The 13,323-nt window shown below is 40.8% G+C and overlaps 1 protein-coding gene across 1 annotated transcript in view; it reads left to right on the plus strand.

Moving 5' to 3' along the window:
• The window catches only part of KALRN (kalirin, RhoGEF kinase), a 338,232-nt gene that overhangs the window by 153,134 nt on the left and 171,775 nt on the right, over positions 1-13,323 (plus strand). The window contains exons 11-12 of the mRNA XM_019470941.1: positions 3,317-3,486; positions 9,998-10,172. Coding sequence (XP_019326486.1) covers positions 3,317-3,486; positions 9,998-10,172 — 345 coding nt within the window. The remainder of the gene's footprint in view (positions 1-3,316; positions 3,487-9,997; positions 10,173-13,323) is intronic.

Here is a 13,323-nt window from a genome sequence, read left to right on the forward strand (position 1 = left end):
TTGCTGTGGCATTCACAATTGGGGCTTGGTAGTAATTTATTTCAGGTCGTTAGTTGTAGCACATAACCTAGGAGGTTTTTGACTCGGGTTCCTGTTGTAAATTGTTCCTGAAAGATCTTCCTAATCTTAGTAATATTGACTCATTCTTTGTATTAGGATTTCCCAGGGATTGGTGCAGTCTAAAGGATTAAAGGCCTCTGAGTCAAGGATGACCTACATTCTGATAGATTTTATTATGCAAATCCTTACAATCAGAGGTCATTAATGGACACATCTGAAGCTAATATGAGTTAATATATTTGAATGCTCTCTGAAATTAATGAGTGTTTTGGTTCCAGGTGAGTACAGTACAGTTTACGTTTACGTATTTCAAAACTGCTTTGATTTAGAAGCGTACTCAAAAAGTGACTTAGGATCTTAAATGTCCAAATCTTTTTGGCTGCTGCTGAAAGTTGGGCTCTGGAGACACTTTTGAAAACAGGGTTTTCCTCTGAAGTTGCAGTGGGGGATTGGAAACTTTCTCCTCTGCCCTTTCTAACATGGTAATTTCAAGAAAACAGCAGATTCCTGACAAGCAAGTTCTCAATTTCACTTTCATTTTTGTAAAGGAAATTCCCTGAGCTTTTTTTGTTATCTTAAGTGGAAAAATGAAATATCATAGAATCATAGAATCGAATAGTTTGGGTTGGAAGGGACCTCTAAAGGTCATCTAGTCCAACCCCCCTGCCATGGGCAGGGACATCTTCAACTAGGTCAGGTAGCTCGGAGCCCCGTCCAACCTGACCTTGAAGGTTTCCAGGGATGGGGCATCCACCACCTCTCTGGGCAACCTGGGCCAGTGCTTCACCACCCTCAGCGTAAAAATTTCTTCCTTATACCTAGTCTAAATCTACCCCCCTTTAGTTTAAAGCCATTCCCCCTTGTCCTGTCGCAACAGGCCCTGCTAAAAAGTTTGCCGCCATCTTTTTTATAAGCCCCCTTTAAGTACTGAGAGGCTGCAAGAAGGTCTCCCTGAAGCCTTCTCTTCTCTAGGCTGAACAACCCCAACTCTCTCAGCCTTTCTTCACAGGAGAGGTGTTCCATCCCCCTAATCATTTTCGTGGCCGTCCTCTGGACCTGCTCCAACAGGTCCATGTCTTTCTTATGCTGAGGGCTCCAGAGCTGGACGCAGTACTCCAGGTGGGGTCTCACCAGAGCAGACGAAGAACAGCACGAAGAACATCAAGAAATTAAAAAACTACTGGCTTTCCCAATTTGAAACAGGAGGATGATTTATATGCATGGCCATTTTTCTCTTCTATATTTACAAAGTGCTTTATTACTTGAAGATCTGGTAAGCAGAGAAAGTAATGTTCCCGAACAACCTGGTCCTCGCCTGTTATAGTCCAGCTGTCCCTACTGTTTGAGTGGGTGCAGGGATCAGATCAAAACCAGGAAGATTGTGAATGTAATTTGTATATAAAGGCATTAATGCATTTTCCTTTATGGTGGCTTCCCAAAGTTCAGCACCTGGACCTGAGGCCACAAATGAAAAAGCTCTCTATTTGGTTCTTTAAATATGTTTTCATTCTTTCATTTATTTCACAAGCCTGACTACTTAATTATATTTGTTTCTTTTATTAATAGTTGCCTTTTTATATCATGCCTTTCTCCCGAGAATGTGAAAATATGTAAATAACCTGAGCAAAGACATTCCATTTTAGGCCAGTAGTAGGGTAGGCTGTTATGATTATGCTATTTATGAATAAACAGGGGCGTTTACCCAAAATATTCAAAGCTGACTCTGAAAATCTAACTGAAAAGCCTTCAAATTAAGCATATGTTTTAAAACTTGGTTTTGTAAGTCTGTCAAGCAAGGAGTCAGTAGCAGAGGTGGGGACAAGCTGGGTGCTCCCTTTTCTGAGATCATGAGCAGCGCTGGGACAGGTTCTGACTTTTATTATTTTGGTTTAGATCAGGGTGATATCCTTGAAGTCAGTAGCGTGCGTATAGTGTAACGTTCGATGACTGGCCTAAGGTTTGGACCCTAATTGTGAGAAGCCTTGCCAGCTGGCACTTAAGACGCCCCTCTCCTCCTCTCATTTTATGTGGACATGCAGAATTCGCAATCTCAGAAGAAATCCTGTAGGATGGGGATCCAGTGCGCCTCGTTTTGAACAGGAACATTTTTACCAGCTCTCTTGCCACCCCCACACAACGTCTGTCGTCCGCTTCATGTGTACCTTTAGCTCCCTTTGAGACAGACTGCTTTGCAGCTCCCTGGAATGGCAGGCAGAAGTGCAACCCCGGTGCTGCCAGCACCGTGTCCTTTGACATTTCCCAGCGCACTGGTGCGACGTGTTGTTTCCCGCTCCTGTACTTCTCTGCTACCTTGCAGAATATACCAGCAGAATGTGGGTTAATGGGGCAGGCATGGCACAGAAAATAGTCTCTCTGGTGGAGTCATTAGGATTTGCTGGCAGAGTGCCAGTTCGGTGCAATTTTACACTCACTTTTCAGAGCAAGCTTAAAGGGGAAACCTCTGTTCGCTGTAAGCCTTTACAGCCAACGAGAGGCTGCTGGGGTTTGCCTGCCACCGTCCAGATCTCTGATGAACAGCTGGCTAGAAATTCTCATCTAAGCACTTACTCGAATGATTTGTTGTTGTTGTTGTTGTTTTGAAATTGGTAGTCAAGACTATTTAAAATTAATGGATCTGCATGGGGTTGATTGGTGATATTGCTGTCTCCTATGTTTGGATTTTCCCAAAGTTAAAAAGCAGAGTCTGAGGTGCATTTTGAGGAGGGGGGTAAGTGGCGGAAACCCACAAAAAAACCCCAAACAAACCAAAAAAACCCCAAACCCTCCACAAAACCTTCTGCCTGGGAAGGTATAGCTGAGCAGGCACAGCTAGACTTCAGCCAGTACCATACATACCAACCAAAGATTTTAGGTCTGTTCTGCAACAGGCTTCAGCTGCATGTGAAATGAGCTCCTGAAAGGGTTAGGTTATCACAGCTGTAGGGCATTGTAATTTGTTACTTGTGTAAAGAGTTAATCAGAATAATATAATTAGTTATTGTCATATAATATACTGAAATGCAAATTAATTTTGGAAAAAATTATCTGATATTATATTTATTTTACTTTGTTGCTTAAAATGGAATTGTGTCAACCAGAATCAATAACCAATGTATCTTTTTGTTTTTAGAAACTTTAGGTCAGTTTTCATGCGAAACATGCAGCCCTAGTTAATGCTTACTGATCTGGAATTAGAGAGCAAAAGGGTTAAATCTCAATCCCTCTCTGATTTATATTTCCCTCCCCTCCTTCCCAGCTGTGGACATGGATGGAAGATCTGCAGAAGGAGCTCTTAGAGGATGTCTGTGCTGACTCTGTGGATGCGGTTCAGGAGCTTATCAAGCAGTTTCAGCAGCAACAAACAGCTACCTTGGATGCTACCCTCAATGTTATTAAAGAAGGGGAAGATCTAATCCAACAGCTCAGGTAAGCATCCACCTGGAGGACAGGTGTTGAGAAATCTGATGTATGCTGTGGTTTAGTTGTGCATAAATAGGGAACTGTAAGTTAGGATTAATTGGGAGAGTTTATTAATTCTTTGCTTATTTATGATTCTTCAAATTCTTCGAGTATTTTATTGAAATTGCGAGGAGTGATTTGTGTGGACTGATTAGAGTAGTCTGTGGATCAGCATGGGTTCCTGTTTGACAGATTATTTATAGGCGCAGTGAAGTGGATTGAAACAAATGTATTTCAGATGAATATTTTTAGTTGGTATTTATAGAAGATTGTTAAATGGTTGTGAGCTGAGGCCTCGTGATTTATATGGTTAGTCCTGATGTAGGAGAAATGTATTCCTCTTAATAAAATATACACGTGTCTAACAATCTTCACTATTTCATTTTGCATGCAGCACCCTTCTATTTATCTTTGTCTATGTCGGGTTTATTCATACTGTCAAAGAGGGTCTTATACTGCCAGTTCTACTTGCATTGTGAATTAAAACAGCTCATTTTACCTGATTTAAAATACATGAAGAGACTGGCTCCAAGAAGTTGGGCTTTTTCTGCTTTCTCAGTCTGTAAGTGTAGTAGAACGAATGTTTGCAGAGTAAGCTTACACAAAACTTGTAGTTGTGAGATCTCTCTCATTTGTTCTTATTTACAGTGGTTTTCTGTGGCTTTAACTTTGTTGACAGCACTGGAGTTTTCCTGCCTTTTAGTGATGTTACTGAGCTCAAAACCAAGTCCAATAGATCACTTATTCTTTAGATCTTTGTATTGTTACAGATTGCCCTTATCTACATGTACATCATGTGTACATTCTGTATACATATATAATATGCAAATTTGCTAGGTCTTACGCATTTCACCAGAGACTGTCCCAGAGAGTTATGTTATCCTCCTCACCCTGAGCTTTCCTAATCTGATGCCTCCAGTTCTCACATGAGAAGTGCAGAAAACCATGACCCATGATAGGAAAAGCCGACAGTGCTCTAGAGCAGAGTAAATAATGAAGGGCCCTGGTGGAGCTCTGCCCTTAAGAGCCCTCCTGGAGTCCCTGAGTCATCTACTACAGCCACGTGCTGAGCTTTCCTCTATACTTTTTCCTATCATCCCGGATGCAGAGTCTTCTCCACTGGGTCAGAAAAAAAAAAAGAGAGATTTGAAAGGGCTTCTCTAGGTTTTGGTTGTTATTCAGCCCTAGGCAGCCACACAGGAGAGCCTGTGTAAATTCCTAGTCTTGCTGTATGTGGCTTGCCTGCATCACAGGGGGAGAGCGAGGGACCCAAGCCATGGTATTGTTCGCCGAGATCAGAGTTGGAAAGGAAGGATCAGAAGTAGACAGAGCTAGGCTCCATCCATTCATCTTTGCTGATGAGATAAGTAGGAAGGAAACATGCTGTGTTTGGTAAGTGAGCTGCCAGAAGGACAGGGTTTTAGATAAGAATGTATGTATGGCCAGCCCTAACAGGTCAGTCAAAGGTCTGCATGGTAATTTCCTTTTATGCAAAGAAACTTTTTGCAAAGTTTTGGGCATTTCTATGAGATCACAAAAATGACAGTGAAATTCTGGACTAAAGATTTTTTTGTTGTTCATCCCACCTATTGGCATAACATCACTTCAGCGTGAACACCCATGGAGAAGAGCCTGAAAGGGACCCTGTATAAGGCCATCAGGTGGAGTGTGGGGTAGTTTTTGGGGTTGCAGAAAGTGTCTGTATTGAAGGAGTTTCTGGTGCTGGCTGTGGGATTGACCTAAAGGCTTTTTGTCTGCACCTACGTTAGTAGAAAAGCGGCATGTGGAGTTGGAGAGTGGTCAGGGCAATATTTGGAGCTGAGAAGTCAGTGGAGCATCAGTATGAATAGCAGTTATTGGAGAAAGGCTGGTGTAGTGGCTGCAGGGTCATGCAGGGGAAGAGGTGAACTGGGACATGGCGTGTGGGACTTCAGCTTTTTTAAATGTAAACTTAGTCAATTCTTAGTTTCAGTCTTTGAAAAGTAAGGGTGGCCTCAGGTTTGAGGCTTTTTTTGGAATTGGTGTCATGCCTAAACATTTGTGAAATGCCAAGACAGGTTTTGTGGCAGCTATTTAACAAAGTAATGTTGTTTTTGGGGTCTGGCTTGTATTCTGGGCAGTGAGCAAGGTGGAACAGGGTGAACATATTTGTGCAAAGTGATCCCCTGCTTCTGATAAAGTTAAGACCAAACACAGAGAGAACAGTTGTCTGAAGGACAGAAGCCCTGAACGCACGCAAAGATTTGCAGACCTGAACTGACAAGACGATCTCCGATTCAAGTGTTGGTTTTGAGCACTCTGACTAACTGCAAAGCCTGTAATGCGATCCTGGACTCTTTCAAAAAGTGAACCAGAGCCATGTACGAAAAACATGAAACCACCTCTGTCTGTGCCCACTCTAACGGCTTTTATGGCTGCTGGCAAAAGTAAAGAACACACAGATAAAGGAAAGGAGGAAAAATTAGAATTGCTGCAGCCTTTCCTTAACACAGCATTGCATTTCACAGTGTGGATCACCTTGTACCTGCCGTGAAGAATAGCTGAAGATTGCAAACACTACAACAATGAAGAGAATGAAATACACTGCTGTTATCAAGCACAGGTTAAAACCAATGAAATTAATGGAGCTTTGAAAAATTTTACGTTTCTTGTCCTTATCTCTGAGAGAACAGATACTGGTTTAGAGAAGATCATTTGTGTAATAGCACTCTGTATCATCTCCAGATAGCTTAGGAAAAGCTCAGCTGCCTGAACTAGTTAAATACAATGCCTGGGACTGCTCTTCACAGGTGGTCTTCAGGGCTTTCAGTGACTCTGCATCAGGAGACCATACCTATCAGGAGTAAAACTGGCCTGGCTAGCAACACTGTACATGTCATGGTTAGCATTGGAAACGCTTTTTTCACTCTTCCTTATCAGTGTTTTACCGAGGTGATCATCGTTCTCAGCAGTCAACACAAAGCAAATCTTTTGAACCACATTTCTAGGAGTGCTGCTGGGGGCAATATTTCTGCACGTCTGTGAAAGGCAAAACAATGACTTGCTCCAGTGAGATGTGAAAGAACAGGAATGTTAGGGGCAAAAAAAGACAGTGAAGAGTTATGTATCTTCCCTTCTTTACAGTAGTTCAGCATATGAGCTTTTGATAATGGCTATGTTTCACTAAGCTTTCTCCCAGTTACGGCACTGAAAGTGGTTTCAGGAGCACAGCGTTCATTCTGAACAAACTCAACAGCAATGCACTAAGCCCAATTTTACGTTCCCCAAAGTTTATTTTGTATTTTTTTCCAATAATTTCCCTGCTTTTTATAACTCTAATTCTTATCTTTCAAAGACTAGTAAGGATCTTTTCTAAAATCTTTCCCAGAATTTCTCATCACCAGACAGAGCAAGAAATCTTGTGGCAAAAGCATCCAATCTCAGAAATTTCTTTTTCTGGAATGAGATCTTTCTCAAACCAGACTGTATAGGGATTGTCAAGGCCTTATCTGAGGAGACTGTGAAAAAATACCAGATTATTACACTTAAATTTTCATATTGCATCAGCCACTGAAATGCAAGTGTGGCTTGATTTGAAGAGTGAAATATTTAATAAAAAAGCATTTCTAAAACCAAGTGTGTCTTTAGATCCCATGAGAGATTATTCAACACCAGTCTTGAATAATTAATTGAGTCATTTAGATAATATATGAATAGTAATAATACTGCATTTGAATGAAGACCTATTTCGTGTCCTTTTATAGAAGACAGGTGCTGACTGAAGGAAACAGAACTTGATTGAATGTGGCCTCAGATTAAGCTGTAGTTTCAAAATCTCACCTTGTTATCTTCACTCATCCTTCCTCTGTACAGCTCTAATGTGGAGGCAGAGAGAGATCTTGCGGTCACCAAGAAGGTGAAAACACAAGACTGACAGAGTGGGGCAGAAACCGTATCACCTGGAGAGAGTAATATTGGTGTAATATTCCCTTATAAGCAAGGGAAGTTGGTAATGCTTGCTTCAGAATAATGCTGGAGCATCTGAAGTTCAGTGTATCAAACAAAGTATTTGAGGAAGAAGAGGTGAAACACATCCAAAGAGCAAACTACTATGCAGTTAATAGTATCCTGTATTTTTTATTTTATTCTTAGGCTTCAGATGTTCAGGCAAATGCTTGTTCTGTTACCAGTCTTGAATAATTGAGTCATTTAGATAATATATGAATAGTAATAATACTGCATTTGAATGAAGACCTATTTCGTGTCCTTTTATAGAAGACAGGTGCTGACTGAAGGAAACAGAACTTGATTGAATGTGGCCTCAGATTAAGCTGTAGTTTCAAAATCTCACCTTGTTATCTTCACTCATCCTTCCTCTGTACAGCTCTAATGTGGAGGCAGAGAGAGATCTTGCGGTCACCAAGAAGGTGAAAACACAAGACTGACAGAGTGGGGCAGAAACCGTATCACCTGGAGAGAGTAATATTGGTGTAATATTCCCTTATAAGCAAGGGAAGTTGGTAATGCTTGCTTCAGAATAATGCTGGAGCATCTGAAGTTCAGTGTATCAAACAAAGTATTTGAGGAAGAAGAGGTGAAACACATCCAAAGAGCAAACTACTTTGCAGTTAATAGTATTCTGTATTTTTTATTTTATTCTTAGGCTTCAGATGTTCAGGCAAATGCTTGTTCTGTTCCTTCAAGACACATAATGAAAACAGAATAACGTGTGTTTTGTTGCCTTAGAACCTCAAAGGTGTGTTTTAAACTTACCTAAATGACTCTGTGTCAGTGCCTAGTTTCAATTTAAGGCATCTGTAAAAGGTCATACTTTTTTTTCCCTCAATTATGCTCACTGACAGTGTTCAATTAACATTTAAGTTGACTGTACGTTGTTTTGATCTGACCCTATGTGATGATAATTTGCAAAGAGGAAAGCACAAGCATTTCAGTGAAGTTCTGTAGAAAACTAGAAATGCTTTGCTAGATGTTTACGGAGGGAAAATTCAACCCAGAAAAGGGAAATAAAAACCTAAAAATTGGGAACACACTTGCACTCTTCCAGAGCGGGGAGACTCTGCAGGCCGCTTTACTCAGCAGCCCAGGTTAGCTGGCCAGAAGAATGGCTCCCAGCCGCATTTGGTCCCTGTGGGACAATGCGGTGACCTGGCAGCATTACCTGCCATTTCGCTTGTCTTCCAATATTGTCAGCCGGTTTGCTGCACACATGGGAGTTTGTTGGTGCACCAATAGTCCAGTATGTGCTGTTGGATTTGTAATTGTCCCTCCCACCTTCTCAAAGGCAGAATTGGAGATTGATAGGAAATACTGATGGTAAGACCTGCTGGCTTACCCACTTCATCCTGTTATCCTGCCGGTGCACAGATCTTTCCAACAGTGTATTTGACAGGGTTTTCAGTTGGCTTGGTTTAAGTATGCCAAATAATGCAGCTGCTATCACATGCCTTTGAGCGGGATGAACGGAGAAAACCATTGCATCTAAATCTTGTTTTAGCTGAAGTACCAAAGCCAAGATTATATTATGGTTTCAGAGTTTCCTTTCTGGTTCTTGTTAAAGTTGGGGGACCTTTTGTGGCACATTCGAGGATAAATTTCAGCTCTTTATGTCTTCAAGGCTCTTTATCCATAAAACAGTCACTGAAAAAAATCTACTGAAGATGTAACAGACTGTAGCTGAGCATATTAGTGTATGTGAGAGCACAATTAGAAAAGAAACTGTCAGGACTGTCCTATGTCCATGCTAAGACTTCTTTCAGGTACAGCAAACTTCCCCTTGGTCCTAGCCCACCAGTTAAAGGGCTAGCTCCCTTCTGCTGCCTGTATATGGAAGGTGTAGATGGAGCAGTATCTGACCCGTCACAGGCATGACTCATTTCACTTACCCTAGTGAAAAGACAAGTCAGAGTCTGTCTTACAGTGTTTGAAAGGTGTTTTCCTTCAGTGGAGTTTTTTGCACTGTATTTTGCATCTATTGCTGTGCTACGTAATCCAGAGGAAATCAAAGCATCCCTACCCCTTGGTCTAAAATGCTGGTAATTCTGATTCAATTAGTCTGTAAGTAATAAAGCAAATGTACAAAATTAACTTGTAAAGGTCCAGGTGGCTAAGTAGCATCTCTGAGCTTGGTGTGAGTGTAGGCTGGAGCAGGTCACTCTGTAGGATTGAAGGCGATTGCCAGCCAGTCTCCTCAAGACAGCCATTGAGATTGATGTGTCATTCTCCTCCCCTCCCCCTCCCAAGTGTGTAAGGTCGCAGTGTCACGACACAAGAAGGGATGATCCCCCTGTTCAAACTTTGTGCCGAGCTAAGAGGCTGCAGGATTTCAGCGAGTAGAAGAGATGTGTTGCATACACACCTTCCCTCAGCCCTTTGTGCTTGGGTTTGCTTCTCAGCAGCACGCAGAATCACAAATGTGTAGTTCTTGCTCTTTTGCCTGCCTTAAAGCTCAGCTTTAACCATGCTCTCTGCCTTGCTACAGGGACTCCGCTGTTTCCAACAATAAGACTCCACACAATAGCTCCATCAGCCACATTGAATCTGTCCTTCAGCAGCTTGACGAGGCCCAGGTACAGATGGAAGAGCTCTTCCATGAGAGGAAGATTAAGCTAGACATTTTCCTTCAGCTCCGGATTTTTGAACAGTATACCATTGAGGTAAGAGCTGGCTGCATGACCTGAGAAAGGTAGAGCTGTGGGAGAGGGGGTATATGTAAACATACTCTGTTAGTATATACCTGGAGCTGTTTCAATTGTGCTCAGCTGTCCAGTGAGGAAGAGAGTGAGTTACAACCAGGTTTTAAATTCGGCATGTTGAAGCTAAAAATATGCTTTAGGATACACTGCTAGCATGCACTGAAATAGATTCGTGTCTGCTTAACTGACTATGCTGAGAATCTGCCTGCTTTGCAGAGAAGCTTTATAAGATGCCCCTGTTATAACTCTTTATTGACACCAGTCACTCAGGGATTTGAAAGTTCGGTATCACTTATTAGTGAGGTTTGTCTCTTCAGATACAAACAAAGATGCATACAAACAGATACATGCTTGGCTTTAAACCACCAAGTGAAAAAACGTTATGCATGAAAGGAAAGGATATTTAAAAGATGGGCTTTTTAAGCATCACAGTGGATTTATTTAAAAAGGAAAGAAAAAAAAAAGCAGGGAAAGTTAAAGTCTATTTTTATGTTCTCGTGCAAAAAAGGCCTTTCAGTTCTGTTTTGTACTTCTGTTTTGAAATTTCCACTGGATGGAAAACTCATTAAAACATTAATAATTGATGTATTCTTGGACAGAGAAACTTTAAAGAGACTCCAGACAATCTCATTAATTACTTGCTGTAATTTTGATAGGACATGATGCAAAAAGAACAACATGTAAATTAACTTGTGCACAAAATCCATGAAAGCCATGTGTCAGCGCTTATGTCCCTTCTGGGGTGTGTTCCTCCTGCTGTATCGCACTGGAGCTTGTTCAGTTCATGGAGCACCTTTAAGTGTTTTATGATGATATATTCCCGAAGGTATTGTTTGTAAATCTGTAGGTAATCTCAAGGTGGGTACTGGTAATCAATGGGAGCCTTAGAATGCTGAGTTATACTTTGTAAGTGTTTATTTTAAGACATGGCATGATGAATTATAGTGGAATAAAAGGCTGGAAACAGAGGTTTTTAGGTGTCTTGATCTATAATTGGATGCCAGAGATAGAAATCAGTGAGGAGTATCTGAGCTTTCCTGTTGTGACTGCGTAGTTAGGTATTGTACTGAAGTCTGTTCTACAGTGCTTGTTATTTATGTAAATTAGAATAGTTTCATTTTACTTACCAGTTATATACAGCCTCATTGATATTGAGAGACAGTATTCTTTGTGAGTATGTGTGTATAAATGTATGTATTTCATGTCAGATAACATACTTTGCCTTAAGAATGCTACATTCAAAATTCAGGAGCCTGCAGTAACTGTAGTATCTCCTATATTTAAATAGAAGATATTTTGATACAATGGCGTGGCAAATGTTGAATAATTGAGACTTTTACTCTAAAGATATAAATGGGGTGTTGTCGTGGTTTAACCCCAGCTGGCAGCTAAGCGCCACACAGCTGCTTGCTCACTCCCCCCCAGTGGGATGGGGGAGAGAATTGGAAGGGTAAAAGTGAGAAAACTTGTGGGTTGAGATAAAGACGGTTTAACAGGTAAAGCAAAAACCGCGCATGCAAGCAAAGCAAAACAAGGAATCCATTCACTCCTTCCCATCGGCAGGCAGGTGTTCAGCCATCTCCAGGAACGCAGGGCTCCATCATGCGTAATGGTTACTTGGGAAGACAAATGCCATCACTCCAAATGTCCCCCCTTCCTTCTTCTTCCCCCAGCTTTATATGCTGAGCATGACGTCCTATGGTATGGAATATCCCTTTGGCCAGTTGGGGTCAGCTGTCCCGGCTGTGTCCCCTCCCAGCTTCTTGTGCACCCCCAGCCTACTCACTGGTGGGGTGGGGTGAGAAGCAGAAAAGGCCTTGACTCTGTGCAAGCACAGCCCAGCAGCAACGAAAACATCCCTGTGTTATCAACGCTGTTTCCAGCACAAATCCAAAATATAGCCTCATACCAGCTTCTGTGAAGAAAATTAACTCTATCCCAGCCAAAACCAGCACAGATGCGAATGCATATACTTGTACATACCTATAAATGGCACCTGTGTTTTCAAAAATGAAGAAAAAAAAAGAAAAACAGTATGTGCTTCTGGAACACCCAAATGTGTCTGTAGGCAGTATACGGTGAACCCATGTGAGTCATTCATTAAGATCTCAGCCTGTTTCACTGCAAATTCTGTGTCTGAACCTAGAATTATGTTGATTTAAGTAAAGACCTAAAAAAAAAAAGTCACTGTTGTACATAGTCTTTCAAAGATCTCAAAGGCCATTACCACCATGGATTGCTTTACTGATGGGGCCACAAAGGCATCAGGGGATGATGTGACTTACGTTAGTCCCCTCCATATGTGGTGTCAGAGATGGAAATACTGTGCGTATCCCTCTGTTTTGTTTCTGCATGAATCCTACTTCTGCATGTTCACAGACACATTTGGAGTGGCTGTGATACATTAAAGATATTTAAAATTGGAAATGTGCTTCAGAGTCTTCTAAAATCAGATTAGCTAGAAAGGATTTTAAAGAAAATCACCACTTAGTTGTCACTGTAGATTTGCTATTTTTTATCATAAGAACATCTGAATTCCCTCTGCAAGATTAATATTACAAGGAAATCTGAGAACATGTTTCATAGGGAGTCTATGGGCAGATGATTTTATTTAGAAAGCTCCTTCTTTCTGAAAAATATTTTTTTATTTTAGAATAATTATGACATTTAATTTATAACTGAACACAGAATGAAAAATATATCCAGGTCAGTATCTTAAATTTTTTAAGTACATTTAGTGCTTAAGCAAGAAAAACATTTTGATGGATAATAAAAAGAAAGGCAATTTGAAATAAAATACTAAATGGCACATGTATGCTATGCATTTCAAACAACAGCTGAATTGGCTCAAATTGACACAATAATGATCCTTAGAATGTAGATTGCAGTCAGTTGCCTCAGCCGTATAATAAAGATTCCAAGTCAGTAGGAAACTTATCAAAATTAACAAAATTATCTCATGCCATTGTTGAGAAGCGATAAGATTTTTTCATCACCATAATTAAAAAGCTTGTAGTATTTCTGATGGTTGACTATTCCAAGCTTTTAAGGGAAAAAGGTGATGAAATTTAAAACAGGAAATTTATTTTTTCTACTAAAGATAAGTACCTTG

The sequence above is a fragment of the Aptenodytes forsteri genome, unplaced genomic scaffold (genome assembly GCF_000699145.1).
Source record: "Aptenodytes forsteri isolate BGI_AS27 unplaced genomic scaffold, ASM69914v1 Scaffold255, whole genome shotgun sequence".
NCBI lineage: Eukaryota > Metazoa > Chordata > Aves > Sphenisciformes > Spheniscidae > Aptenodytes > Aptenodytes forsteri.